The sequence below is a fragment of the Armigeres subalbatus genome, unplaced genomic scaffold, assembly GCF_024139115.2.
Source record: "Armigeres subalbatus isolate Guangzhou_Male unplaced genomic scaffold, GZ_Asu_2 Contig611, whole genome shotgun sequence".
Taxonomy (NCBI): Eukaryota; Metazoa; Arthropoda; class Insecta; order Diptera; family Culicidae; genus Armigeres; species Armigeres subalbatus.
This window is the reverse complement of record NW_026943382.1, coordinates 38,463-66,184: the sequence shown is the minus strand read 5'-3', so window position 1 is coordinate 66,184 and position 27,722 is coordinate 38,463. Positions and strand designations below refer to the sequence as shown.

Sequence of the window (27,722 nt, the reverse complement as noted above, 5' to 3'; positions counted from 1 at the left end):
ATTTATCCATTGTGTGCCGCCAATTACGGGCATGACATTTTAGGAGTTTTGCGCAACGGCTGCATTTTGTCCGCATCCGGGATCCGGGGAGAAAATTAGTTGCACAGCATAATTATTACAGTCGTTTTGCGTTTATTCTACATTTGTTACAGTTGTTGCCGGTTGATTGGTGGTGTTGTGTCGTTCCACGTCGAAGCACTTTGTTACAATTGGCGCCCAAGGGGTGGTTAAAATTTTCCAACACTGACAGTATTTCCGTGGTCGATAATTTGTTTGATTGCTCTCAGTCATTGACCGGTTTCAATTCGTTCGCACTGTTTCGACGGTTCGAAATTAACCTAAACCCTCTTGTGTACATTGTGTAGACCAACGTGGAATGACCCAAGAACCCTACCTATTTTATACCTATGCGCATCCTGCGGGGTCAACCCTTTTCATCACGAAAGCGAGCCCACCCAACGAGGATATAATTCTCCTAAGCGTGTGACAACTAAATATAAACAATTGGCTTCTGGCGGCAGCTGCACGTGCCTATTCTGTTCAACTGATTTTCAGCCTGAAATATTTAAAATAGCCTAATAGTGCCAGTGCGGAAAGCAGGTGCAGCAGTGCGGCTGTTGAATAATTGATTCGATTCCACCAATGCCAACCGCACCAGCTACTGCCACTGCCACTACTGCTGCAGCAATTCCCGCTGGAAAAGCTGGATCCGCCACCGGTCACCTCCGGTCGTCTCCTCCCTAGCAGAATAGTCCAATAATGCTGCCGGCTGGCCGCTCCTGATGCTTCCAGGTTTTCGCGCGTCACCTGCTCGTGGCACCGGCCGATGGCGAAGATATCGATCTTGCTCATCTTCCGACCGTTGTACTCCAGCGGGGAGATGCAGTAGTTTTTCGAAAGGAAGTCCTCCCCGCTCGGGTAGGACCCGTTCGCCAGCGGGCTGTCCAGCAGGGTGTGGATGTGACAACCGCAGGGGAAATAGTTACCTACCACGTGCAGCTGGCTGAGCCCCTCCAGGACGATGCTGCCCGGCTCCGGCGTTTCCAGTAAGTGATTGCCCTGCAATCGGAGCGTTTTGATGTGATTGGCGTACGTGATGTTGAGCTCCTGGATGGCATCAATTTTGTTGTTCAGGATGCTGAGCGTGTCGACGTGGTCCAGTCCGTCGAAGGCGTTGGCACTGATGACACCGAGGTCGGACTCCTGGAGGGAAAGCAGCTTTACGTTGGTCAGCCCACGGAACGTGAACGCACTGACTTCGGTGAGGTCCATGAACGAGAGTTTTAAGTGTCCGACCTGGGAGAAGGAGCAGAAAATCAAATACGTGGTTATTGTTGAGCTTTTAAATCAATTTAAAAATGCTATTGAGAACACGAAATTCTATTATTTCAGTTTTGTAGAACGAGAGTATGTGATCATTGAATGGATTTGGTGTAAGATGAATGATTGAACTATATTGAAACGTAGAATCCCTACCAGGAAGTTTTAGGCGTGAATGTAATCAAGCTGGGACTAAGAACCTAGGCCGGCGCAGAAAATAAACGAACTCCTTATGCTTGTGTTGCAATGGAAATCAAACTTGGAGTAGCACTTAGCAAATCAAGACTAAAAATTCCTGGTCAGTGCATAAATTATGGTACCTAACTGCATATCGCCATCTATCTCTCTCTCGGTTATCTCAGCAACTGAAACAATTTATAATTCATTTGGATGCTCCATTTTTTCTACGGTTAGATGGTAATCTGCAACCAGACACTTAGAATAGGCGAATCGGGTTGGCCCGCCCACCCTAATTTTAATTTCCAAGAGCTTATAGTACAGGGCCCAAGGAGGAAGGGTCATTCGGCCCATTCGGCCGAAAGCCACTAGGTCGAAAGTTGTTTGGCCTAATATACCATTTGGCCGAACAGACCATTAGGCCGAAAGTCATTAGGCCGAATGGGTCATTTGGCCGAAAGGGTCGTTTGGCCGAAAGGGTCGTTTGGCCGAAAGGGTCGTTTGGCCGAAAGGGTCTTTTGGCCGAAAGGGTCGTTTGGCCGAAAGGGTCGTTTGGCCGAAAGGGTCATTTGACCGAAAGGGTAGTTTAGCCGAAAGGGTCGTTTGGCCGAAAGGGTCGTTTGGCCGAAAGAGTAATTTGCCCGGAAGGGTTATTAGGCCGAAAGGGTCATTTGGCCGAATAGGACATTTGACAGAGAGGGTCATTTTGCCGAATAGGCCATTTGGCCGAATAGTTGAGAAATTAGGAATGAGAACTGAGAAGAGATACGTCTCACTTCTCACTCTTCATTTTTCTATTCTCACTGTAAAAATTGAGAAGCATGAAATGCGTAGTGAGACGTCTCACTACCCACTTCGCACTACTCACTTTTCACAGTGAGAAGTGAGAAATGGAAAGTGAGAAGTGAGACATCTCACTTCTCACTCTTCATTTTTCTCTTCTCACTGTAAAAAGTGAGAAGCGCGAAGTGAGCAGTGAGACGCCTCATTCTCATTCTCATTCTCATTCCTTATTTCTTACTACTCACTATTCGGCCAAATGTCTTATTCGGCCCCGATAATTTTCACGAGAACTTCTCCAGAAACGATTAAATTAGTTTGGCAAAAGCAGTCTTAATAAGTAGCGTTTTCGCTCCTTCGGCTAATCAAATGAGATTGACGGCTCTATCACGTCCAGTTCCTTCATCCGGTATATTTCCCTATGCATTTCCTTTCCAATCGCCGGAGACCAACGATACCGTGGCGGTCTCTTCGGTTTTTCCCCTTCCAGAATTTCAATTTTGTGCTGCAGAACTGGTAGATGGCTCTCAATTTCCAAGAGTTCACGTCTTTGACTTTCAGTAAGGTCATGTTCAGTTTTGATACTGGTTAGCTCGCTGTTCTTCTGAGTTTCAATTGACGGCAAATCTAGATTCGTATCTTCCTCAATTGAAATTGGTGGAAAAATGTCAGTGGATTGTTCAAGAACTAGATTGATCTCGACATTTTCTTCCGCAAAATATTGATCGACACAATTTATGCCTAGTCGCTCGACACCGATAGAATTTGTTTCCAGTCGTGTAAGATTTTCATTTCTCTCTACAGCTGGAGCTATTTTGAAAACCTTCCAGAAGTCATTTCCTAAAATTCACTTTTTTGCTAAGTTGTGAATCCCTGCTCTTCGTATTACCTCTTCCAAAGCGATGTTGAATAGCAGACACGAAAGACCATCACCTTGCCGTAACCTCTGCGCGTTTTGAAGGGACACGATAATGCCCCTGAAATTCGAACTACGCACATCACCCGATCCATCGTCGCTTTGATCAACCGTGTCAGTTTATCCGGAAATCCGTGTTGGTGAATTAGTTGCCATAGCTGGTCCCGATCGATTGTAACATATGCGGCTTTGAAGTCGATGAATAGATGATGTGTGGGCACGTTGTATTCGCGGCATTTCTGCAGTACTTGGCGAATGGCGATCACCTGCTCCGTAGTGGAGCGTTCGCCCATAAAACCCGCCTGGTATTGCCCAACGAACTCCCTTGCAATTGGTGCTAGTCGGCGGCATTTCCGTATTCCCGGGATATGATTTTTGAAACCCCAAAAACCCGGGATACCCGGGACAAAAAATCTTTTTTTACTTCAGGCTTTATGCTAACAATTTTTATTTGCATTGAACGCTCAACGCCAAGGGGATCTCCCTCACAAAGAAAACACAAGACTATAGTTTTCTTTACTCTATGGCGATCTACTGATTGATACTTCTGCCAGCATCTGCAGGTCTCTTATATTTGAACAACAAGTAGCTACAAAATAACGCTAGCTAACAATATTTCTTGATATTACAAAAGAGCAGATTCCTATTTATCTTCCGCCTACAACGAGGAGTGGCACACTATCCGATACATATTTCAGCATTTCTCTACACAGCATGAAATATTTAGTAAATTTACATTCATTTTGATGCACATATTGCACATGCACATGCACATATTTAATTTGAAATCTAAATTGATTTAACTCATTGACTGATGTGAACATAGTCCCAACAAACATTCACTAGTTGAACTAACATCAGTGTGATGATTTAATTCAGCGCTGTGTTGAATAATGTCTGTACTATTTCTTATCACAACTTCTGTTCAAGCTTTGTTCACACAATTTTGGCGAAGTTATACAACTACAACATCTCATTTTGAAAAACAACTTTATTAACTGATTCGTTAAACCTTTAATAAGCATTTTACTAAGCCTCAATTCAGCTACATGTGAATTCTTCGAAAATAATAACGCATAGAAGGTAACATTAGTAAGATCTCCAATGAACGTATTTTGAAGCAATTGCTATTTTCATATATGTAATCATTTTAAAATTTTCCTAAATCGGGTCTCGAACTGCTGTCATTTGATCATCCGCCGGGAACGTTGTCATCCACGCCATCCTTGATTTGTTAGATATGGCTCACTCAGTGCATAACATAAATAATCTTATTGCTGAATATGAATCATAATTGGACTCTTATTCAATAAGTCGATCTGTCAAACTACAGTTTGGTAATAACTGTACAAGATTTTTATTTCAACCATTGTTCAGCAAGTCATAACCATCACACACTAGGAAAATTACGTAAAAATAATGTCGATAAACGATAAAATAAAATCCGTCCCTAATGCTATTTATGGATTTATGAAAATAAAATCAATGTATATTCGGCCTTCCTCAGAATCTCTTGATAATCGGTTGCGATATGATTGTCAAATGCTAAGATTATTCCAATTTCGCAGCAATAAAGATCAACATCCATGCGATAATATTGGGATTCCACACATAAAAGATTCAATAATTTTCTGATGTTATTCAACGGCGTTATGTCCGGCTTTTAGTAAATTTAGTTTCGCATGAATGCATGATTTTTTTTATTGCTCCAGCAGTTTCGTTCGTTATAATCTCCGACAGTTTAATAAATCACGAAAATAAAAAGCATGTCTTGAAAATAAATCATTATTTTTCTATAAATTAAAAGATCTAGAATCCAGATTTTCTCTCAAACTGAAAAAGCATGTTTTTCCCACTGTGCGATAGATCAGATAAATGTGAAATCCAATGGTTAAGAAGGACAAAGGTAAAGAAGGATGTCTAATGCCTGCTTATCAACTTACTAAACTCAATTTGACCACCCTTTTAGAGCATCACATCATAGTCGAACAAAGAACTTTAAAAATCATTAGTTCAGTACATTGTTAAACTTCCCCAATGTGCTGAAATGTGATTAAACGAAAACGTAAGTTCGACTTCAAATAAAGGTAGTAAACAAATAAATAGACCTTGTCGAATATTAGTTAGATTAAATACTGAAATGAAATCTGTCTAGCAAATTATTCAGCATCCATTTTATTCAGCTACAAAGATCACAAATAAACAATAATTCAACCTAGATGCTTGTTTGTAGCTTGTCGTTGTTTGTTGGGGTTTTAATACATCTAATAAACTTTATATTTACATTTCTATTTTATTTTATTTTCCGATTCTATTTTACGCGTAATTTAATTTTCATTACATAGTGTGCACGCCTCGTTAATTTCCTCTGCACTCCTAACACCGAGCTAGTCATCCTGAGCTCTTCATCCCCTATGTTTATGTTTTGGTCCGACTTTTCAGGACTTTTAGGCTGATCAGCTTCTGAATGTTTTGGATTAAAGCTCTTCTTAGACTTTTGCTGACCTGCCCCTATAAATTCGGTACGACGCTACCTATGATTAACGCAGCCAATTCATGATCCCATGGCGCCACGCAACTTATACAACCAATTCATAGATCCCGTACTGCAATAACGTCAAAGATTAGTTACCGTCGTCGGAGGTGATAATAAGTCAAATGGGGGTGACAATGGGTCAAACGGGGGTGACAATGGGTCACTGTTTCAACTACATACAATGCTTGTAGAATAGGTTTAATATATCTGAGGACAAGAAAACCTAATTATAAGAGACCTTTTTGAACGATTCTGTCATCCGACCACCAGACTGTCGGTGAAGGCGCTGACCCATTCTCATCCCCAGACCCATTTTCCCCTCGACGACGGTACTTAATTAGTTGGTCTTTGATAAAGTCTTTGGGACTAGTTTACTGCCGTGAATCGCATATTTGTCCCATATGAATAGGAAACCCAGCAAAGATGGAACAGATATGCGATTCATGGCAGTTTATCAACACTAAGTTGTAGATCTTGAAGTTGTAGATCTTCCATTCCTGGACCTATAACCCGCTGATGAATAGGGGGAGCTGTAACTCCTGGTAGAAGTATCAGTCAGTAACCTGCAATGAAGTATAGGGAGCTCTACTATTGTGTTTTCGTTGTGACCAGTCTTCAAAAGTTCCTTTGCAATTCGTTGCATTGATGCAAAATCCAGGGAGCAGGAGAATTAATGCTCCCTATTTGTCAAGTGATCATTGCTTTGATGCACTTGCATCATTTTGGAAAATACTACATCATTGTTTTGAATCCTTTCATTTTATTCTAGGATTCTAGGCAAAGGCAAACACGTGGTGAATATTATTAGTAACCGGTTTGCTTTTCACTTCGTTGTTACGCCGCAAAGACGATTGTTGTTAGCAACTGGATGTTGTGTCATATTTTGCTTTTGTAATAGGAATTACATTTGAAACTCATACGGTTGTAGAAGCAAAGTGAGAAGTTCGAAGATCAAAACTTCAATCAATTGTGCTGAGTAATTAATTTCCCTACTTATTTTCCCGAATATAAACATATTTAGTACATCAGGTGCCGACTAGCATTTCAAACCAGTCAAACATAATTCCATTCCATTACTTTCCACTCGAACTATCCCGTTTGTCATGAATTTGCGTAATTCCAGATTTTCTCTTACATTTTGTCGATTCACAGCCACAATTCTTACATGATGAAAGTTTCAAAATAAATATTACATATTAGATTTCATGCAACAGATAGAGTTGCCAGTATCATCACGATGAGCTCTATAGATTTGGTGCTCGAAAGGTTGTTTTCTACATTTTTCGCTGCTGCTGTCAGCTAGAAGTTTTGTTCGTCAAAATAAGCAGTTATTACCCTCATTCGACACAGCATAACCATGTGTGTCCTAACACTCGATTCATATCCATATAATAAAGTATAAAAAATGAGAAAGTTCGACGGGAGAATCAAACTCTCACTCAAGAGATTGACACTATTGAATTCTGACACCACTAGCCACTAGCCACTAACCACAAAGCCACCTTTGAGTTCCAAGCTTTTAAAGGGCAATTTGATGTTTCGTTTCATAATGCGGTAGATCATCACCTGAAACAATTTGAATTAATGATGCGATATTTCCAATCAAGTGTGCAAAGGAGCAATTGACACCGTGATGCAAATTTATCCAAATTTAAATCATTTTTTCAAAGCATGGTTTTGCGAATCATTCTCAAAAAACTGGTTGTGACTCGTGAGCTATGCGATTCCACTGCGCATCTTCCGTCTACAGCGAGGTTTCTGACATTACCTAGTATTGTCACAGAAAATACGCTGCTTGAATGAATACTTAGAAATGGTCTAAATCCAATATATAATACAAACAATCAAGCCTACTTCGACGGACAGCGAACGCGTCTTTTCAAACACGGCGAACATTTGTTCCAGAAACCCTACTCCCTGATACAAACGCAAATACTATTTGCCTTTTGAAGTCAAACCAAGATTCGATTTAAATTGAAATTGAATTTAGTTTCAGTTTGAATTCTGTATCATCTGGCATTTCTAAAATATGAACTTTACCCCTAAGCTTCGAAAAAAACTTTTTCAAAAAAAAAAAATGTTTTTAAAAACATCGAAAATTCCCGGGACAGCCAAAAAGGCCGGGAAATGTAAACTCTAGGTGCTACCAATGGTGGATCAAATATCTCTCCAGCCATCTTCAAGAGACGCTGCGCCTAGCTGCTCTTCCGTTGGGAGTGCCACTTCCAGCTGCTGCGCGTATCCTTGGGCTAGTCTACCGTCTTGTAGCCGCCCAATGTTAAGCCGCGGCGGACGACTTCGACGCGTGTTGTACACCGTCGAGAGTTTTGAGTGCAGGCATACTGCAACGAGGTAGTGGTCGGATTCAATATTCGCACTGCGGTAAGTGCGGATGTTCGTGATGTCGGAGAAGAATTTACCGTTGATTAGAACGTGGTCGATTTGGTTTTCCGTTTCTTGGTTAGGTGATCTCCATGTGGCCTTGTGGATATTTTTGCGGTGAAGAAGGTGCTTCGGACTACCATTCCGCGGGAGGCTGCGAAGTTTATGCATCGTTGGCCGTTGTCATTCGATACAGTGTGCAGGCTATCCGGTCCGATGACCGGTCTATACATTTCCTCCCTTCCTACTTGCGCGTTCATGTCACCGATGACGATTTTGACGTCCCGCAGTGGGCATCCATCGTATGTCTGCTCCAGCTGTGCGACGACTTCTTTCTCGTCGTCGGTTCTCCATTCGTGTGGGCAGTGCACGTTAATGACGCTATAGTTGAAGAAACGGCCTTTAATCTTCAGCTTGCACATCCTTGCGTTGATTGGCTGCCACCCAATCACGCGTTGGCGCATCTTTCCCAGCACTATGAAGCCGGTTCCCAGCTCGTTGGTGGTGCCACAGCTTTGGTAGAAGGTAGCCGCCCGATGCCCGCTTTTCCACACTTTCTGTCCTATCCAGCAAATCTCCTGCAGCGCCACGACGTCGAAGTTGCGGGGATGTAATTCATCGTAGATCATCCTGTCGCAACCTGCGAAACCTAGCGACTTGCAGTTCCATGTTCCAGGCTTCCAATCGTGATCCTTTATTCGTCGCCTAGGTCTTTGCCGATTATATAGAGTCGTATTATCCCTTATATTGCTCGTAATTAGTCGTGTCAGGTCTACTTTGTGTCCCACCTGACACCAGGACTTGGGCTTGTGCGATTTGAGCAGCACACGGTCGCTTTGGTGGGCCCTACTTGCGGATACATGCAGCTTTTTATAGGGTTTTAACAGCGCCCACTGTCAAACCCCACCACATCCTAGGCAAGCCCTACAACTCGCAGATGGCCTGGAGAGAGATTGTACAGGGCTAGTGCGAGAGTCATTTTGGCTATAAATATAAATCAAACTCAATTCAAAAATCCTATTTACTTATACTATATTATTATTTTAGGTATGACCGAATAATTGAACCGCGAATACATAACGATAGATTAATTATTCCAGCCAATTTCTTACGTATCCCATTTCGACGATTTCAACCAAAAACCCAACTTAAGTACTAATCCTACACTACTAAAAATCCACACATATTTATTGGCAAAAATCCATAGATTTAACTTATGATGTATATCAGCGCACACATAATCATTCTCCACGCGAATATATATCCAAATAAACTTTGTGTGGTCTCGAATTAGCAATTATTTAATTTATGTTTGGTTCTATATCGATTATATTAGGGTGGAGCTATTGCAAAAATTTATAACGGCGACACATATATCTTATATAGATATATTTGGCAGTGTAATTTACGAGTTCCAAAAATAATTTAGCAAAATCAAATATGATTCCAATTCAATTTTCAATAGTCTTAGCCCAAATGCACTCGCAAGCACAATGTATACTCCAATTCAATTTCAATATCCTATAATTTGTTCGCAAGCCATATTTTCTCAAATTGCCCCACGTTGGGCGCCAAATGAAACGGTTCAAGATCTATTTGATTCAATTCTGGTTTCCTTCGACTGACTTCACTTAAGCGCCAAGCAGACAATTAAATTGTTTGCTTGTAAACCAGCAATATTTGTATGCCCGGCGAGACTCAGGGCGAGTCCATCATATACGCGGAAGTAATCAAAAGCGAGTCCGACCTATCCGACCACAATTTTCCACCCAAACGGAACCCTCCAAAATACTCAAAAATCAACTAATCCAATCCAAAAACCTCCTTCCTCTAAAGTGAATTAGCAAACATTCAATTCACAGGTGTATTGTCAAGTTCTCCACGTGCCACAGCCTGATATGTGTAAGGACATAAACGGGAACCTTCTTACGAACGAGCGTGAGGTGATCCAAAGCACTACGAAGAGCACCTGAATGGCGATGTGGCGGTATGGTGATGGACTTGGGGGAACACGCGCAGGAAATAATTCTACCGGCTCCGGATCTCCAGGAAATCCAGGAGGAGATTGGCCGGCTGAAGAACAATAAAGCCCCTCGGGTTGACCAACTACCAGGAGAGCTATTTAAACACGGTGGGTAGAGCGCTGCACTGGGTCATTACCAAGATTTGGGAGGAGGAAGTTTTGCCGCAGGAGTGGATGGAAGATGTCGTGTGTCCCATCTAGAAATAGGGCGATAACCTGGATTGCAACAACTACCGCGCAATCACATTGCTGAACGCCGCCTACAAGGTACTCTCCCAAATTTTATGCCATCGACTAGCTTCAATTGCAAGGGAGCTCGTAGGGCAGTACCAGGCGGGTTTTATGGGCAAACGCTCCACCACGAACCAGGTGTTCGCCATTCGCCAAGTACTGCACAAATGCCGCGAATACAACGTGCCCACACATCATCTATTCATCGACTTCAAAGCCGCATATGATACAACCGATCGGGACCAGCTATGGCAGCTAATGCACGAACACGGATTTCCGGATAAACTGACACGGTTGATCAAAGCGACGATGGATCGAGTGATGTGCGTAGTTCGAGTTTCAGGGGCATTCTCGAGTCCCTTCGAAACCCGCAGAGGGTTACGGCAAGGTGATGGTCTTTCGTGTCTGCTATTCAACATCGCTTTGGAAGGGGTAATACGAAGAGCAGGGATTAACACGAGTGGTGCAATTTTCAATAAGTCCGTCCAGCTATTTGGCTTCGCCGACGACATAGATATTATGGCACGTAACTTTGAGAAGATGGAGGAAGCCTACATCAGACTGAAGAGGGAAGCCAAGCGGATCGGACTAGTCATCAACACGTCGAAGACGAAGTACATGATAGGAAGAGGTTCAAGAGAAGACAATGTGAGCCATCCACCGCGAGTTGGCATCGGTGGTGACGAAATCGAGGTGATAGAAGAATTTGTGTACTTGGGCTTACTGGTGACTGCCGAAAATGATACCAGCAGAGAAATTCGGAGACGCATAGTGGCTGGAAATCGTACATACTTTGGACTCCGCATGACGCTCCGTTAGAATAGAGTTCGCCGCCGTACCAAACTGACAATCTACAAAACGCTCATTAGACCGGTAGTCCTCTACGGACACGAGACCTGGACGATGCTCGTGGAAGACCAACGCGCACTCGGAGTTTTCGAAAGGAAAGTGCTGCGTATCATCTATGGTGGGGTGCAGATGGCGGACGGTACGTGGAGGAGGCGAATGAACCACGAGTTGCATCAGCTGTTGGGAGAACCATCCATCGTTCACACCGCGAAAATGTCGGACACACCGCCAGAATGTCGGACAATAACCCGGTGAAAATGGTTCTCGACAACGATCCGACGGGCACAAGAAAGCGAGGTGCCAGCGGGCAATCAGGTGGATCGATCAGGTGGAATATGACTTGCGGACCCTCCGTAGACTGCGTGGTTGGCGACGTGTAGCCATGGACCGAGCCTTCTTCTTCTTCATGTTTTTATAGAGGTATTAACTACTATGGTTGCAGTCATCCACCTCTTGAATTTAATTGATGAAATTCTTTCCTTCAATGATTTCTTATAGGCGTCTCACTGTTTCTCTTCTTCAATCACTGTTTCCATTTGTATATTTTTAGCACTGTTCCCATCCCATCATTTATTATCACTTTTTCTTTTTTTTAACTTCTCCCATCCCTTTTGATAGCACACAACTTGGCAGGTGTTACTCCATCCGTAACTGTCTCCTGATGTTCTCGTATATTTTTAGCACTGTTCCCATCCCATCATTTATTATCACTTTCCCTTTTTCTTAACACTGTTCCCATCTCATTTTTTTCGACTGTTCTCCTCCCTTCATATTATTGTTTTCAGATTCTCGTAGCACAGAACTTGGCAGGTGTTACCCTCCATCTGTAACTGTCTCCTGATGTTCTCGTATTCCTGACATTCAATTAGGCTATGCTCCACAGATAATGCTGTTTCACAAAATTGACATTTGGGACTCTCTCCTTTCTCTAGCATCCACTCATGGGTGGCCTTAGTATGGCCTACTCGCAAACGTGTTAAGAGCACTTGCTCTAGTCTGGATTTCCGGTCTGACCATGCAGCTGCCGAGGGTTTAACCCTCCTCCGTACATCACGCTCCTTGTACCAGCTATTCTCCCAAACGTCCTCCAAAACTTTCCTGCTCCATGAGATGCGATCTACTGCAGGAAGCTCCATCTCCGTCGTTTCAACCATTCTTCCCATATTAGCCAGTGTGTCCGCCTTTTCATTGCCAGGTATACCCGAGTGTCCCGGAATCCAACAGATCCCGACTTGCTTTTTCTCAATTTCCATTTGTGTTGCTCTAATCCATGGGTGTTTAGTGAGTTTAGATTCTATGGCTGATATGCAACTGGCGGAGTCCGAGAAGATTGCCGCTTTTTCTCCAGTATTGATGGCTTGAAGTGCGATATACAATTCTTTCGCTTCAACAGAAAAGATGGTGCAACTCTTTGGCAAACTATAGCTTTCTCCGCAATTACCAGATACCATATCCGACTTGCTCCTTTACATCCACTGAGCCATCCGTAAATAAATATTAGACACTCGCGTATTTCCTTTGCTCCAGTTCTCTGTATAGCGCTTTCCGCTTTCGCGCGTATAACGCTACTTCCTTCTCCAACTTTGAAGTTATTTTTAACCGTCCAATCAATTGGGATCTCTTTTGATGCCCAACCGCTCCTCAGCTGAAGGGGGAATTTCGCTACCGGTGGAAGTTTCTCCCCGGTATTCTCCTCAAGCTTTTTCTTCGATCGTTCGGTAATCGGCCATTCACCTCCTTAATTTGACAATACTTTCTTCTCCTCTAGTTTGGAAGCCTTTGCCACCAGTTTCTGACATGCAAAATGTCCAAATAGCTCTCCAGGTTCAGCGTATAAAGCCACTACGGGACTGGTTTTGACTGGCTCCGGAACAAATACGGATCATGTCGTTATATAGGTATTGGTTCAAGTATTTTTTCAACCCGATTTTTTCCTCTACTGACCAGGCCCCATCCATCTTGGGTATCACGGTAGCGTTTGCTATGTGCATAATCGTCTTTCTAGATCCGCCAAACATTCGATAACCGATGATGCGGAGTAAGTTTAATCGATTTGTACAGGCATTCTTGACGTTTCTGGCATGTTGTTTGAAGTCAAAGTTACGGTCGATAGTAACACCTAAGACTGTGAGACTGTTCACTGTTGCGATGATGTCTCCATTGAGAATCAATTATGGTAAGGTTGGATGCAGAAGCCTGAATTTCTCGGCGGCTATAGATAATCCTCTGTCTCTCGCCCAGTCTGATATCATATTGATGGCTTCTTGTAGCATTTTCTTTATTTTTCTTGGTTCCGTCCAGATACCAGCAGAACGATATAAATGGCATATATGAAGATTTTTACTATGCGAGATCCAGACCATTCTGGTAACCGGTTAAACACTGAGCTCATACCAATTAGGAACAGAGTTACGATCAGTACCGAACCCTGCGGTACACCGTTTGTTTGCTCCTTTCTTGTGGAAAATGTTCCTCCAATTGCTACCCGAAATGATCTCTGCTTTAGATAATCCCGTACGTAGTCCAGGATACGGCCAGAGAATCCCCATTGTTGTAATTGTTTCATGATTGCTTTGTTGGATATCTTGTCGTATGCTTTGCTGATGTCCAGCACAGCCAGGCCAGTGTCACAAACCAGTGTGTTCCTTTTTTTCCCATCGCCTCGTCAATGAATGCTTCGAGGTCAGCCAAGTACATGTCTAATCCTCTGCCTTGTCTGAAAGTGTGTTGTCTAGAATCCAGAAATCCATTTGATTCGAGGGCCTCGACCAGTCTCCTATTGACAATCCTTTCCATAGTTTTGCCTGCACAACTCGTAAGGGTGATTGGACGATGATTTCCTAGCACTTTAGGATCTTTTCCTGGCTTAGGGATAGGTATAACGGTACCTTCTTTCCAACTCTCCGGAATTTTTCCAGACTCCCAGATCTCGTCAATCAGTTTTAGGAAAACTGCTTTTGTCTTGAGCGGAAGATGCTGTAGCATAGGGTAACCCAAGGAATCCGGTCCAGCGGATTGACCCTTTCCGTGACTGATGGCCCACATTAGCTCGTCCATAGTGATATCTTGGTTGATCTGACCATCTGTCTTGATTTCTTCAGCGGAAGGTTCGGCCATTGGCAAGTCTGAAGGTTCGTAGACATTTTCAAAATGGTCCGCTATTGCTTCAGCGATCTCTTTGGGATCCTCCACTATTTTCCCCTGGAAGTCGAAGTGTAGGTGTTACGGCTTTTTTTTCCGCTTAAACTATGTACATTCTGCCTGATTAGGGTCATCGGTGTGTCCGGATTGAAGGATTGAACGAACTCTTCCCAACTTTATTTTTTTCGATTTCCTAATAACTCTTCTACAGTTGTTTCTTGCTAGCTGAAATTGCTTCACTGCCTCTTTCTTGTTAGGGTGGTCTTCGGATAATTTCTTAACTCTTCGTAACATTTTCCTCCGGTATTTCACATTCGCTCTCACTTCCTCAGACCACCAAAGATCCGAATTCTTTCCAACCTTCGCACTTGTTCGCGGTATGAACTTCTGAGCACTTGTTTTAACTATTTTTTTGTGAATTCTGCTACACTAGTGATGTTATCACTACTCCGATCGATGAAGTCCTGAAACTATCGTTAGATCAATTGCCCCTAAGGACCCATTGGAGGGATCGATTCGTGTTGCTTCCCCAGAGTTGATCAGTATCATCCCATTGTCTACTACAATTTCAAGCATCGTCTTTCCTCTCCCATCATTTTTCCTGGAGCCCCACGCTTCGTAGTGGGCATTCAAATCTACCGAGCCGAATGAAGAAGACTCTTATATACCGCACAGGCCACTTCGGCCTTAGTCTGAATAAATAAATAAATAATTGTCAAGTACTCAAATCCTCTAGCTTCTGATTTGAATCAATCTTTCTCAAGACGAAAGGGTTGATTAATCGAACTGAAACTGAATATATTTTGTCTAATATTATAACATAGTTACACCCGCAGAAAAAATATAAACCTTAGTTTCTTTGTCCAACGGTTGAGCAGTAATAGGAAAAATCACAGCAAATGACCAAGAACAAATGTAGGGTGACGAGCTGAATTTTTTTTTATCTTGATCAAATATATATTTATTCATTCCTATTTTTGTTCGGCTTCACTGCAACCTTAAACCTGAAAGCGTTTAGAGTCGTCAATGATCCATTTTATATGCATGATTGGCTTATATGCATGAAAATAGAGTCGTCGAATGACTTCTTTGGCGCTAAAACTTAAATGTCCCCTTCTACAGGATCCCTTGAGGCAGTTGGTCAAAGGAAGCGATCAAAGTCGTCAACGGACCATTTTATATTCATACTTTGCTTCCTGAAAGAAAACTATGAAAAAAGAACCGTCTAATGACTAGATTGTGCGCTAAAAGAGAAATGACCCATTCTACAGTTTCCCTTGGGAGTAATCCGTAAGTCCCGGAAGCGGTCAGAGTCATCAATTGTCAATTTTATATTCAGACTACGCTTGCTGTTCGAAAACCATGGGGAACGAGCCGCCGAATGACTAGCTTTGGTGCTAAAACTGAATCGTCCCCTTTTAGAAGTTTCTAGGGGGCACCCCAGCGACTTCAGGATCTGTCTTTTTGGTTGGTTTCTCATTGTTGACGTATCAGGAGACATTTGGAATGTAATCATAATGGAAGATTGGTCGAAAATCTTGATTCAAATGAAAGTTAACGTGCGGGGTCAGTCTCTCAATTAGACAGATTGGCTATACGCCGACCTTGCGGTTTTCTAGACACCGGTTTTCACCTTTTTGCTTGTTCACGGACGAACCGATACTTTCGAGCGGAATCGAATCGTCTGTCCAATTGATTTAGTAAATAAGAATAAGTATGGGCGTTTGTCTCTTCAGCACTCGTACATGGCACGAATTGAGTAGAAACATCTTTAAGGCGTTATATTTTTTCCAGGGGAACGACACCCAATTTTTTCACTATGGATTTTGACAGGTTTGCCTGTTCGTGCTTTTTTGGGTGATAATTTATCCCCCAGTGTCAAATCACCCCAATACTGATTTATTTTGCAATAGTATGTGCGCGAATTTTGAATGTTTACGTTTTTACAGGAGAATATGATGCAAAACGCCCATTTCACTCAATAATGCAACATGATACAATCATGAGAAAATAGAGAAAAAATGAACGAACTATTAAATTAAAAAATTTTAGACTCGATTCCATGCTTTAAACTTTAAAATGTTAAACTTTTTTGCTCAATTCTTTAGAATGCTGCTTGCGTAAGGCACTGTCTATGCCTTCGTTCGTTTTATATCATTTTCACCCTGGAAGTTGTTTGTGTTGCATTCGCAGTGCACTCGTATTGGTGACTCAGAAAAGATGTGACAAAGATGGCGTAGCTTGTCATCCCCGTGATTTTTTCGGCATTCTTAAAATGTTTAAAGTACACATTTTGAGTTTTTTTTTCTAAGAAAAATCTCTTCCAGATTTCCTTACCTAAAATAAAGTATAATCCAGAAACAACTTTGCAATCCAGAAATTCATAACATGAATATATTGTCAACATGAATATATAATATATGAAAATTTTGTCTATAGACAAAAACTCAATAAGTGTCACATTTTAGTGCAACTGTGTTGTTACAGGAATGGTCAAAAATCATTTTAAAAATTCATCACTTCGGAAAAATCTGTGCAGCTAATCGAAACCCCCCAAGTCGCCCATAAACTCACCATGTCCAGCGCGTTGAACGCGTCCTGTGAAATGTTGCGAATCCCGGAGGGCAGCGTCAACCGTTCGACCGAGCCCAAATTGGAGAATGCGTTCTTCTCGACCAGCACCGTCGGATTGTCGGCCAAATTGAGCAGCAGGATGCCGGCCGATCCGGCGAACGCGTACGCTTCGATGCGCAAAATTTTGTTGTGGGAAAGGGTTATTTGCGAAACGTTCTGCAACCCGGCGAAGGCAAACGATGCCACGGTCGCCAGCGGGTGTGCTGGATCGAGAGCTCCGCAGCCGGGGAAGCCCACGGAAGGCAAACGGTTTTATCGTGCTGATGTTGTTCCTGTCGAGCGAGAGCTTTTTGAGTGCCTTCAGTCCCAGGAACGCGTCGCTTTTAATTATCGGAAAGATGTTCTTCTGCAGTGATAGGACTTCCACCGTCGGGGGCATGTGGGCCAGGGGAATTTCCCGCAGTGAGCCACTGTTGCACATGACCTGGGGGAGAAGAGAAAACATGTCGATTCGTTAGAGTTCGTTCTGGTTTCGGTGTGCTATGAGGGTCATTGGAATTGGTATCGATTTCGATAGAAAATATACGATAATTGTAATCCATCCTGTTTCGGTGGGTATGGCATCGAGCGTCATATAATCTAAGTGAGTTACCCTAATTCTTCAAGGTCGATCGATTTCGAAGCGATTTTCTGCGTTTCCGCCATCCAATCTTAGAACGAAGCAAAGCGAAAAATTTGACCTGCATGATGACGCCTGGCCTGGTCCTCCGGTTCGGTTACAGCTAACCTGTCTAGTCAACCCAAACACATTTTGAAGCGATTTACCCAAATTGGAAAACTTTTCACACAGAGCCTTCCGGGCTTTGAGCTGGTTATCCCTCTTTAGCTTTGATCCTTCCAGTTACTCGAGGCTGGAATGGACGACCGACGCAACAACAGATGTCATAATTTGAAATGTTGATTCGGCCCCATCTAATCACGGTCCGTCCGCCCGTGCGATATTCGCATAGCAGCGTTTCCATTTCGAGATCCGTCCTCTGAGCACTCGGGCTCGGCTCTTAATGCGATGGCTCATTCTCGGAAATTTACTCCTTTTGCAATCTGGTAGTTGGCACTGGCTGAGAGAGCACTCCGAAATTGAGGCATCGAAATTAAGGAACAGACGACCCCTTCTTCACCGGTAGCCGAAGCGTGTTGAAGCATTACAACCCGGCTAGGAGGGCGAATGGGCTCTAGCTGACAACAGACGATGCTTTTCGTATTTTCGCTTCCGCTGAGACTGCGGGTAACTTTTGGATGGCCATTTGAGAAGGAATTTGACGGCAAGGAAAACAAAATTCACCTCATAAAGGGCGATAAAAAGGTTATTCGTTTTGGCTTCGACCCATTTATTATTCAGAACGAAATAACGATACCTGAGATGCGGGTCAAGCGCCTTAAGCTTTTTAGTTGTAAAAGTAGATGGAATGTCAATATTCGTAAGTCCTTTTCAGTTTTTGCTTTATCTATCGACCTATATTAAAGCTAATACAGTTTTGAAACGGTTGCGTTGAATTTAAGCTCAACGTCTTAGCACCATCTTAGATTTGTATGAAATTTTTCTTATCTTAATCTTATTCTGTAAAGTCACTTTGCTCTTAATTCGCTTAAAACGGATTACGGATACTCCGAACTAAACCATGGACACCGTTATATCAAATATAAATGGACAATTAATGTGCTATCTTCCACATACTAAAAAGGGGAAAACAGTCGTATTTGATTGTTTTGAGACAAAACTCCGTCGCCCAAGTTGGTAGCAAACAAAAAGCATATTTTTTCCCTTTTCTTGACATTTCTCGGATTATTTCTGTAAGTTCGTCAGATGATAATCCCACATCAGACTTCTCATGCTACAAAGGTGCAAGCCAGTGGCAAACACTCTCCGATTTCATACGCCACGTGCCAGGCCAGAAATGTTTTGTGCTCGTGTGCGCCCAGCAGAACTACGGAGGCGAGAAACTCCCTTTTCAGATGAGTATCTGTCTCGGGAGAACGCTTTTCCGGCTCCCAGCTCGGGCACCTTTTATGGAAAAGATATGTTTCTGCTTTGGGTTCTGTTTTTTTGCGCTCTGTGACACAAACAGTTGGATTTGTTTTCAGCTACAAAAACCTGGCGCCTATCAAGAGTGCAACGTGAGAAGTCTGAAGTGCCTACACACCTCGCCCGTCCCAGGAGCTGTGGGCTTTGGCGCTTGGTGAATGTTTCACATGCAGACAGCCTACCTACGTCTACATCCTTGTTGGGTCGGGCCGTCATCATTGCCAGGTTTGATGTTGTTAGTGAGACTTTTTTTTACTCGCAGAGTTTGCAAAAGCACTCGGTCGGTTACCCCTGGGAGTGATTGTTTAATTTTTCGCAAATTTTAAAATGGAAATTGCTCGTATGGAAGTGGAGACGATAAAATGTTCACTGCTCGTTGTTTCCCATTTCTGATTCATAGCCACTTTATAGAAATATGACAAGAATGAATCCTTGAAGTATATTTTCAGAGCCACTGATAGTTTCAAGTCAAGAGGACTAGAAGATAGTTTTATTGTTGAGATCAAAATACGTTAAGTAAAAATAATTTGGAAAAATGTAATGGCATATATAGTTCTACACGCAAAAAAAGCGTTCATGAATTCGTGAACTAACAAGTTCACGGTGTATTTTTCGTAAACAACAACCACGGATTCGGGAACACAGTCACGTTTTCTGGAACGTTCTGGAAAACGTGACTGATGTTCCCGAATCCATGAATTTAATCACGGTGTACTTTTGCTGATTCACGAATTCAGGTACGCTTTTTTTTGCGTGTACTTCGTCTTATAGACAGGCGAAGGCGCTCCATTCAAAAATCTAAAAAAATATATTGGAGGTAGCCAATGAACGATTGCATTGGATTGATTTGGGTCCCAACTTATTTGGTATCCTTTGCCCTAGCTTATTCGATTTGCAACTGATCTAGTTTGAAATTTTTAGAAGCCATAATTATAGTTGTAAGAAAGTATTCCATTTATTTATTTATTCAGACTAAGGCCGAAGTGGCCTGTGCGGTATATAAGAGTCTTCTCCATTCGGCTCGGTCCATGGCTACACGTCGCCAACCACGCAGTCTACGGAGGGTCCGCAAGTCATCTTTCACCTGATCGATCCACCTTGCCCGCTGCGCACCTCGCCTTCTTGTGCCCGTCGGATCGTTGTCGAGAACCATTTTCACCGGGTTACTGTCCGACATTCTGGCCACGTGCCCGGCCCATCGTAGTCGTCCGATTTTCGCGGTGTGAACGATGGATGGTTCTCCCAACAGCTGATGCAATTCGTGGTTCATTCGCCTCCTCCACGTACCGTCCGCCATCTGCACCCCACCATAGATGGTACGCAGCACTTTCCTTTCTAAAACTCCAAGTGCGCGTTGGTCCTCCACGAGCATCGTCCAGGTCTCGTGTCCGTAGAGGACTACCGGTCTAATGAGCGTTTTGTAGATTGTCAGTTTGGTACGGCGGCGAACTCTATTCGATCGGAGCGTCTTGCGGAGTCCAAAATACGTACGGTTTCCAGCCACTATGCGTCTCCGAATTTCTCTGCTGGTGTCATTTTCGGCAGTCACCAGTGAGCCCAAGTACACAAATTCTTCTACCACCTCGATTTCGTCACCACCGATGCAAACTCGCGGTGGGTGGCTCACATTGTCTTCTCTTGAACCTCTTCCTATCATGTACTTCGTCTTCGACGTGTTGATGACTAGTCCGATCCGCTTAGCTTCCCTCTTCAGTCTGATGTAGGCTTCCTCCATCTTCTCAAAGTTACGTGCCATATTATCTATGTCGTCGGCGAAACCAAATAGCTGGACGGACTTATTGAAAATTGTACCACTCGTGTTAATCCCTGCTCTTCGTATTACACCTTCCAAAGCGATGTTGAATAGCAAACACGAAAGACCATCACCTTGCCGTAACCCTCTGCGGGTTTCGAAGGGACTCAAGAATGCCCCTGAAACTCGAACTACGCACATCACCCGATCCATCGTCGCTTTGATCAACCGTGTCAGTTTATCCGGAAAACCGTGTTCGTGCATTAGCTGCCATAGCTGGTCCCGATCGATTGTATCATATGCGGCTTTGAAGTCGATGAATAGATGATGTGTGGGCACGTTGTATTCGCGGCATTTCTGCAGTACTTGGCGAATGGCAAACACCTGGTCCGTGGTGGAGCGTTCGCCCATAAAACCCGCCTGGTACTGCCCCACGAACTCCCTTGCAGTTGGTGCTAGTCGACGGCATAAAATTTGAGAGAGTACCTTGTAGGCGGCGTTCAGCAATGTGATTGCGCGGTAGTTGCTACAATCTAGCTTATCGCCCTTTTTGTAGATGGGACACACGACATCTTCTATCCACTCCTGCGGCAAAACTTCCTCCTCCCAAATCTTGGTAATGACCCAGTGCAGCGCTCTAGCCAGTGCCTCACCACCGTGTTTAAATAGCTCTCCTGGTAGTTGGTCAACCCCAGGGGCTTTGTTGTTCTTGAGCCGGCCAATCTCCTCCTGGATTTCCTGGAGATCCGGAGCCGGTAGAATTATGTCCTGCGCGCGTTCTCCCAGGTCCATCACCATACCGCCATCTTCGTCTGCCACATCGCCATTCAGGTGTTCTTCGTAGTGCTGCCGCCATCTTTGGATCACCTCACGCTCGTTCGTAAGAAGGTTCCCGTTTATGTCTTTACACATATCGGGCTGTGGCACGTGGCCCTTACGTGAACGGTTTAACTTCTCATAGAACTTTCGTGTGTTATTAGCGCGGTACAGTTGCTCCGTTTCTTCACGGTCTCGATCTTCCTGCTGACGCTTTTTCCTCCGGAAAATCGAGTTTTGTCTGTTTCGCGCCTGTTTATATCGTGCCTCGTTCGCCCTCGTGCGGTGTTGCAGCAATCTCGCCCATGCTGCATTCTTCTCTTCCACTAACTGCTCACATTCGCCGTCATACCAGTCGTTTCTCTAATCCGGGGCACCGTGCCAAGTGCAGTGGTTGCGGTGCTACCAATGGCGGATCGAATATCTCTCCAGCCATCTTCAAGAGACGCTGCGCCTAGCTGCTCTTCCGTTGGAAGTGCCACTTCCAGCTGCTGCGCGTATTCTTGGACTAGTCTACCGTCTTGTAGCCGCCCAATGTTAAGCCGCGGCGTCCGACTTCGACGCGTGTTGTACACCGTCGAGAGTTTTGAGCGCAGGCATACTGCAACGAGGTAGTGGTCGGATTCAATATTCGCACTGCGGTAAGTGCGGACGTTCGTGATGTCGGAGAAGAATTTACCGTCGATTAGAACGTGGTCGATTTGGTTTTCCGTTTCTTGGTTAGGTGATCTCCATGTGGCCTTGTGGATATTTTTGCGGGGAAAGAAGGTGCTTCGGACTACCATTCCGCGGGAGACTGCGAAGTTTATGCATCGTTGGCCGTTGTCATTCGATACGGTGTGCAGACTATCCGGTCCGATGACCGGTCTATACATTTCCTCCTTCCTACCTGTGCGTTCATGTCACCGATGACGATTTTAACGTCCCGCAGTGGGCATCCATCGTATGTCTGCTCCAGCTGTGCGTAGAACGCTTCTTTCTCGTCGTCGGGTCTCCCTTCGTGTGGGCAGTGCACGTTGATGATGCTATAGTTGAAGAAACGGCCTTTAATCCTCAGCTTGCACATCCTTGCGTTGATTGGCTGCCACCCAATCACGCGTTGGCGCATCTTACCCAGCACTATGAAGCCGGTTCCCAGCTCGTTGGTGGTGCCACAGCTTTGGTAGAAGGTAGCCGCTCGATGCCCGCTTTTCCACACTTTCTGTCCTGTCCAGCAAATCATCTGCAGCGCCACGACGTCGAAGTTGCGGGGATGTAATTCATCGTAGATCATCCTGTCGCAACCTGCAAAACCTAGCGACTTGCAATTGCACGTTCCAAGCTTCCAATCGTGATCCTGTATTCGTCGCCTAGGTCTTTGCCGATTATATCGAGTCGCATTATCTCTTATATTGTTCGTAATGATTGGTTTTCTAGGCGGCTTATTGGGCCTGCGCAAACCTCCTGTCTCGTCGGAGGGCCGTTGTGTCAGGGTTGTTTAGCGTCCCACCTAACACCAGGACTTGGGCTTGTGCGCTTTGGTGGAGCCTACTTGCGGATACCTGCAGCTTTTTATAGAGGTTTAACAGGGCCCACTGTCAAACCCCACCACATCCTAGGCAAGCCCCACAACTCGCAGATGGCCTGGGGAGGGATCGTCAAGCCCTTGGACATAGTCCCTGCTGCCCGCGAAAAGTAGAAAGAAAGTATTCCGTCCCCGGTTTATAAAAATGACATGTTAATAACTTTTAAAGCAGTTCTCCAACCGTACAAGAATCATGTCGTCCATTAGACACTGTTGAACTGGCTCAAAAGACATTATATTTACAATTTTGATAGATATTCTCTGCCAGGCATCTTCTGGATCCAAAATGCTCTCCCAATCTAAGGAGGAGAAAAATTCAGCAATATAACAGTGATCAACTTTGCGGTAGTTGTAGTATAATGAAACAGGAGAAACCACGACATCATGAGGCAAACTTGTGAAGGGTAAAAGTTCCGAGATTCGTGGGTGTTCCTATAGTTGCGGTAGTACGGTTTGCAGGGAATCAACTAATTAAACGCAGTAACCCACATTGCTAGTCAATTAGTTGACCTGTCATTACATGATAGAGACAAAAACAACATTGGAACTCCATTTAAACTGGTAAAGTATCTTTTAAATACTTTATTTTTTTCTCCCCCTTGCGCCAATAGTTGCGGTAGTGTTCCAATAGTTGCGAATCACATATAAAACCTATGGGATTCGCAACTTGGAACACTGCACCAATAATTGGAGGATTGATTTCAGGTAACAGAAAAGGATTAATTATGGCACGCTCTGAATAAAATTGAAATAATGATTGTATAACATTTCACCGAAAACTATTTCGCGGAATTCATTTTCGCGGTTGAACATTTCGCGGAATAACATTTGGTGGTTTGTAACTTTTCGCGGTACGACATTTGGAGGTTTGTACCTTTTCGCCAAATGACTTTTGGCGGAATGTACCATTTCGCGGAATGCACCATTTCGCGGAATATTGATAATAATAGCTAAGTACGTACACAATTATTATCTGCTTACCTGCTAAGCCAAGTTACATGCATAAGGTAGTTCTCCCAGAATATGCAGAAGCAGTTTTCAAAATTTCAATTGCCTCTTACAATTCCTTAATTATATCTGGTAGACGGGCCAGATATAGTGAAGGGATTATCTCCTCTTTTTACTTTGTTACGGATAGACGTTTTTATGAATATTCATTTATTTCTTCCTTTCACCTAATACCAAAAAATGGTAGCGTCTGCCAGCTTTGAGCCGGCATTACTTATTCCTTCCCCTTATACCGGGTACATTTGTTCTTTTAAAGAAGGTTTTTTCAACTCCTTTCGCCTTATACCAGGCAGACGCATCCATTCAAAGAAGGTGTTATCAACTCCTTTCGCCTTATACTGAGTAGACTCACTCATTTAAAGAAGGCGTTACCCCTCCCTTTGCATTATACCGGCAGACGCGTTCTTTTGATGAAAGCATTATCAACTCCTCACTTCGCCATATACCAAGCAGATGCATTCATTTAAAGTAGTCGTTACTCTTCCCTTCGCCTTTCCCTTCGGTTAAGTATGAGTTTACGAATACAAAAATTCTCGGGAACTCGAGTGAACACTATTCCGGGTTCGGGTCAGGTCCGGGTTTGAAGGATATTTACAAATCGGGTTCGGGTTTGCAAAACGTGAAACCCGACCATCTGTATGGCAGACACATCCATTCAAAGTAGGCATAACCTTTCCCTTTGCTTTATACTGGACTGATGCGTTAATCCATAAAAGGGACTACCTTATTTCGTTTCTTTATACCGAGCAAACGTGTCCATTTCAGGAAGGCATTGTTTTCTCACTTTGTGTTATATCGACCGGATGCGGTCATTCAAAGGTCATTCATTATTTAAATCACAATTTAATAGAATTTAGCCCGGATTGCAAATCTGTAAATATTTCAATGATAATTATTCTAACTGAATTCCGCCAAATGGCATTCCGCGGAATGACTTTCGGTAAAAAGGTTATAACCGTCAGCCTTCCTGACCTTCCCGGCTTAAAAGTGAGATGGCTTAAGCGCCACTCCCGAGGGAGACCATCCACCAATATTTGGGTTGCCCGACCGTTGAGACCTTTCAGGGGAAGAAGGCTCAGTTTTTAAATTTGGTCCGGGAAGTAACCCGACTAGTTAGTCATAACAAAATTTTATCACAATTATATCAATATGTGTTACAAATAACAAAACTTGCAATAATTTTGTTATAAATTCTCTGCCAAAGATGGAGGAAATGAAATTTCATGATCGTCATAACATGATTATAACATACTGTGTTATGTTTATTTCTACCGAAAAAAATATTGCCTACATTTTTGGTAGATAGGAATTGGAAAAAAAAGTGAGGTACCAACTGCAGTATAACTTGAATCTACATCCAAAGTTGAACCAGCTGGACAAACTTAATTGCCTACATTATGGATAATCATAGTATTTTCAGGAACATAATTTGCTATAATACAAGCTATTTTCACCACTTTTATGTAACACAACGAGTTATATTCTTGTTTAATTAATAACATATTTAGTAATAATTTTGTTAAAACTAGAAGAGATTTTGTTACAATTTTTGTTATTTTAACTACTAATGGTACATGTTTTATAACAACCGCTGTTATAAAAAACTGCTGTAACAGAATAACAAGGTCTGATATAAATCTGTTACTATCCACTGGTCGGGAAGATGGCTGACTGAAACTGTCCACAAAAAGAAACGCTACTAATGCGGTTTCTGAGTATAATTATCTAGAACAAGATTACAATTAACGGCCAGTGATGAATTATGTAGAGGGGGTTTTATCATCACCGGCAAGTATCCCGAAATTCCCAATCGAACCGACCCGTGTCCGACTAAAAAGTTGCCCGGTTGGTTTCGGAGCCAACCTCCCCAGTAAAACAATTTCTACAACAAAAACTACAAACGGGACACGTGTGACATGAAAAACACTCAACTCATTTCACTTAATTGGGACCAACATTTATTGCGTAAATCTATCTGTCCGCTTCCTTAACATTCATACGGTACAGCTGAAATGTTTCTACATTACGCGTGGAAAAACGAGCTTTTATCCAGACAAATACAAGCTTTATTCATAACAATTATCCTACACTAGTGTTCATTTTCTCTTCGCTCTTCTCTTCCTATTCTCTCTCAACCTTTCCCATGCTCTACACGCTTAAAATGACTTACATATTTTTGTGTTCCGTTCACACAAAACGGGCCTCTCCTGGAACAACTCATATTATGAGTAATTACGATGTTACTCATTTTTGTGTAACCGATGGCCGATGATTTTCGGTGAGTTCATTTTACACAGCGAGAGAGCAGTCGGAAATCGAACCTAACCTCAATTGTTAATGTTAAAGTAAGCCAACTTTTCCATACTTATTCGGAGGCTTCTCCAATCGTTCCGATCAACAAAACAAAGTGCGTTGATTGTATTCGCACATTTTTTGTTTCGCCATCAAAGCAAAAGGAAAAACCGGCGAAAAAGTACGATTTCCTGCGGCACATTCTGCACACGTTTGCCATCATAGCAACTCGAACGGACTTTGACAGTTCGAGGCATACTCACTTACACATATCATGCACATGTGAGACAGTACACAGCGACTGCTCGTGTTTCACTCAAAATTTACATTCATTGTGAGAGTTGGCCAAGGCGTCGCCGCGATGTGTGAAAGCTATTCATGCGATGTGTACTTGACTTTAAGCGTGTATGGTCCCTGTCTACCTATCGTGTGTGTGCTTTGGCTAGGTGTGCATTTATCAACGTGCTATTAGGTTCTGCAGCATGACGTCACGAATGAATTCGGTCCTCGTCGAATGAACTTTTTTGACAGTTCAGTAGTACTTTCCACTGACTCCGACAAGGTTCGAGTTCGTGATTGGTTGGCTGCCCCCGAGTCCAACGCGAAGTACTACTAATCAGTCATCAGTTTGAGGTTAGATACAGACGCTGCAGAACCTAATTTACGAGCCGGTGACAAGCGTGGTGTCATCATCATCAATAGACATAGACCGCTGTCATCATTGAAACGCAGTATGAAAAAAATTATAGCCCGGGACATCCTGGCTACGATCTGGCAATGGGCTAAACAATAGGATGACAATAGCCTGGCTATTTACGAATCTCTCGTTCGCCCTGCGAACGCAACGGGTTTTCGATTCACGGAATGTTCAATTCACGGTCTTATAAATTTAGCCGTGCACGCCACGCAACGTAAGCTATGTTGCGGCGTGAATTAACTGGTCGTCATGCGCATGAATATTGAATGGGTGGGTACTCACAGACCTTCTTCGGTGACGATGATGCCGCCGGAAAGGGGATGGCGGTGAATTCGCTGCTGCTCTCTCATTCGGCGATGAAGCTCTGTTGCCGCCGGGGGTAGGCTGATTGCCTTTCTGCTGCTGGTTGGCGGTCGGTTCACTCGATCATCGGAGACTTTCTTTGCGCGCGACGCGACACGTGCGTCGAGCTTTCCCTAGTCGTCACTAGGGGAACGGAAATAACGTATGCGCTTGCTGTTCGTCCTGCCTAGGGAGCGTAGAAAACGGAAGCGTCCCTCTTCCGGCGTGCCCCGGGAGA

General features: G+C 43.5%; 1 protein-coding gene across 1 annotated transcript in view; it reads right to left on the bottom strand.

Annotated features, from left to right (window-relative positions):
• Positions 1 to 540: 540 nt before the first annotated feature.
• LOC134204474 (chondroadherin-like) overlaps positions 541 to 27,722 on the bottom strand; it is a 39,295-nt gene continuing 12,113 nt past the window's right edge. The window contains 3 exon segments of the mRNA XM_062679292.1: positions 541 to 1,296; positions 16,930 to 17,202; positions 17,204 to 17,413. Coding sequence (XP_062535276.1) covers positions 541 to 1,296; positions 16,930 to 17,202; positions 17,204 to 17,413 — 1,239 coding nt within the window.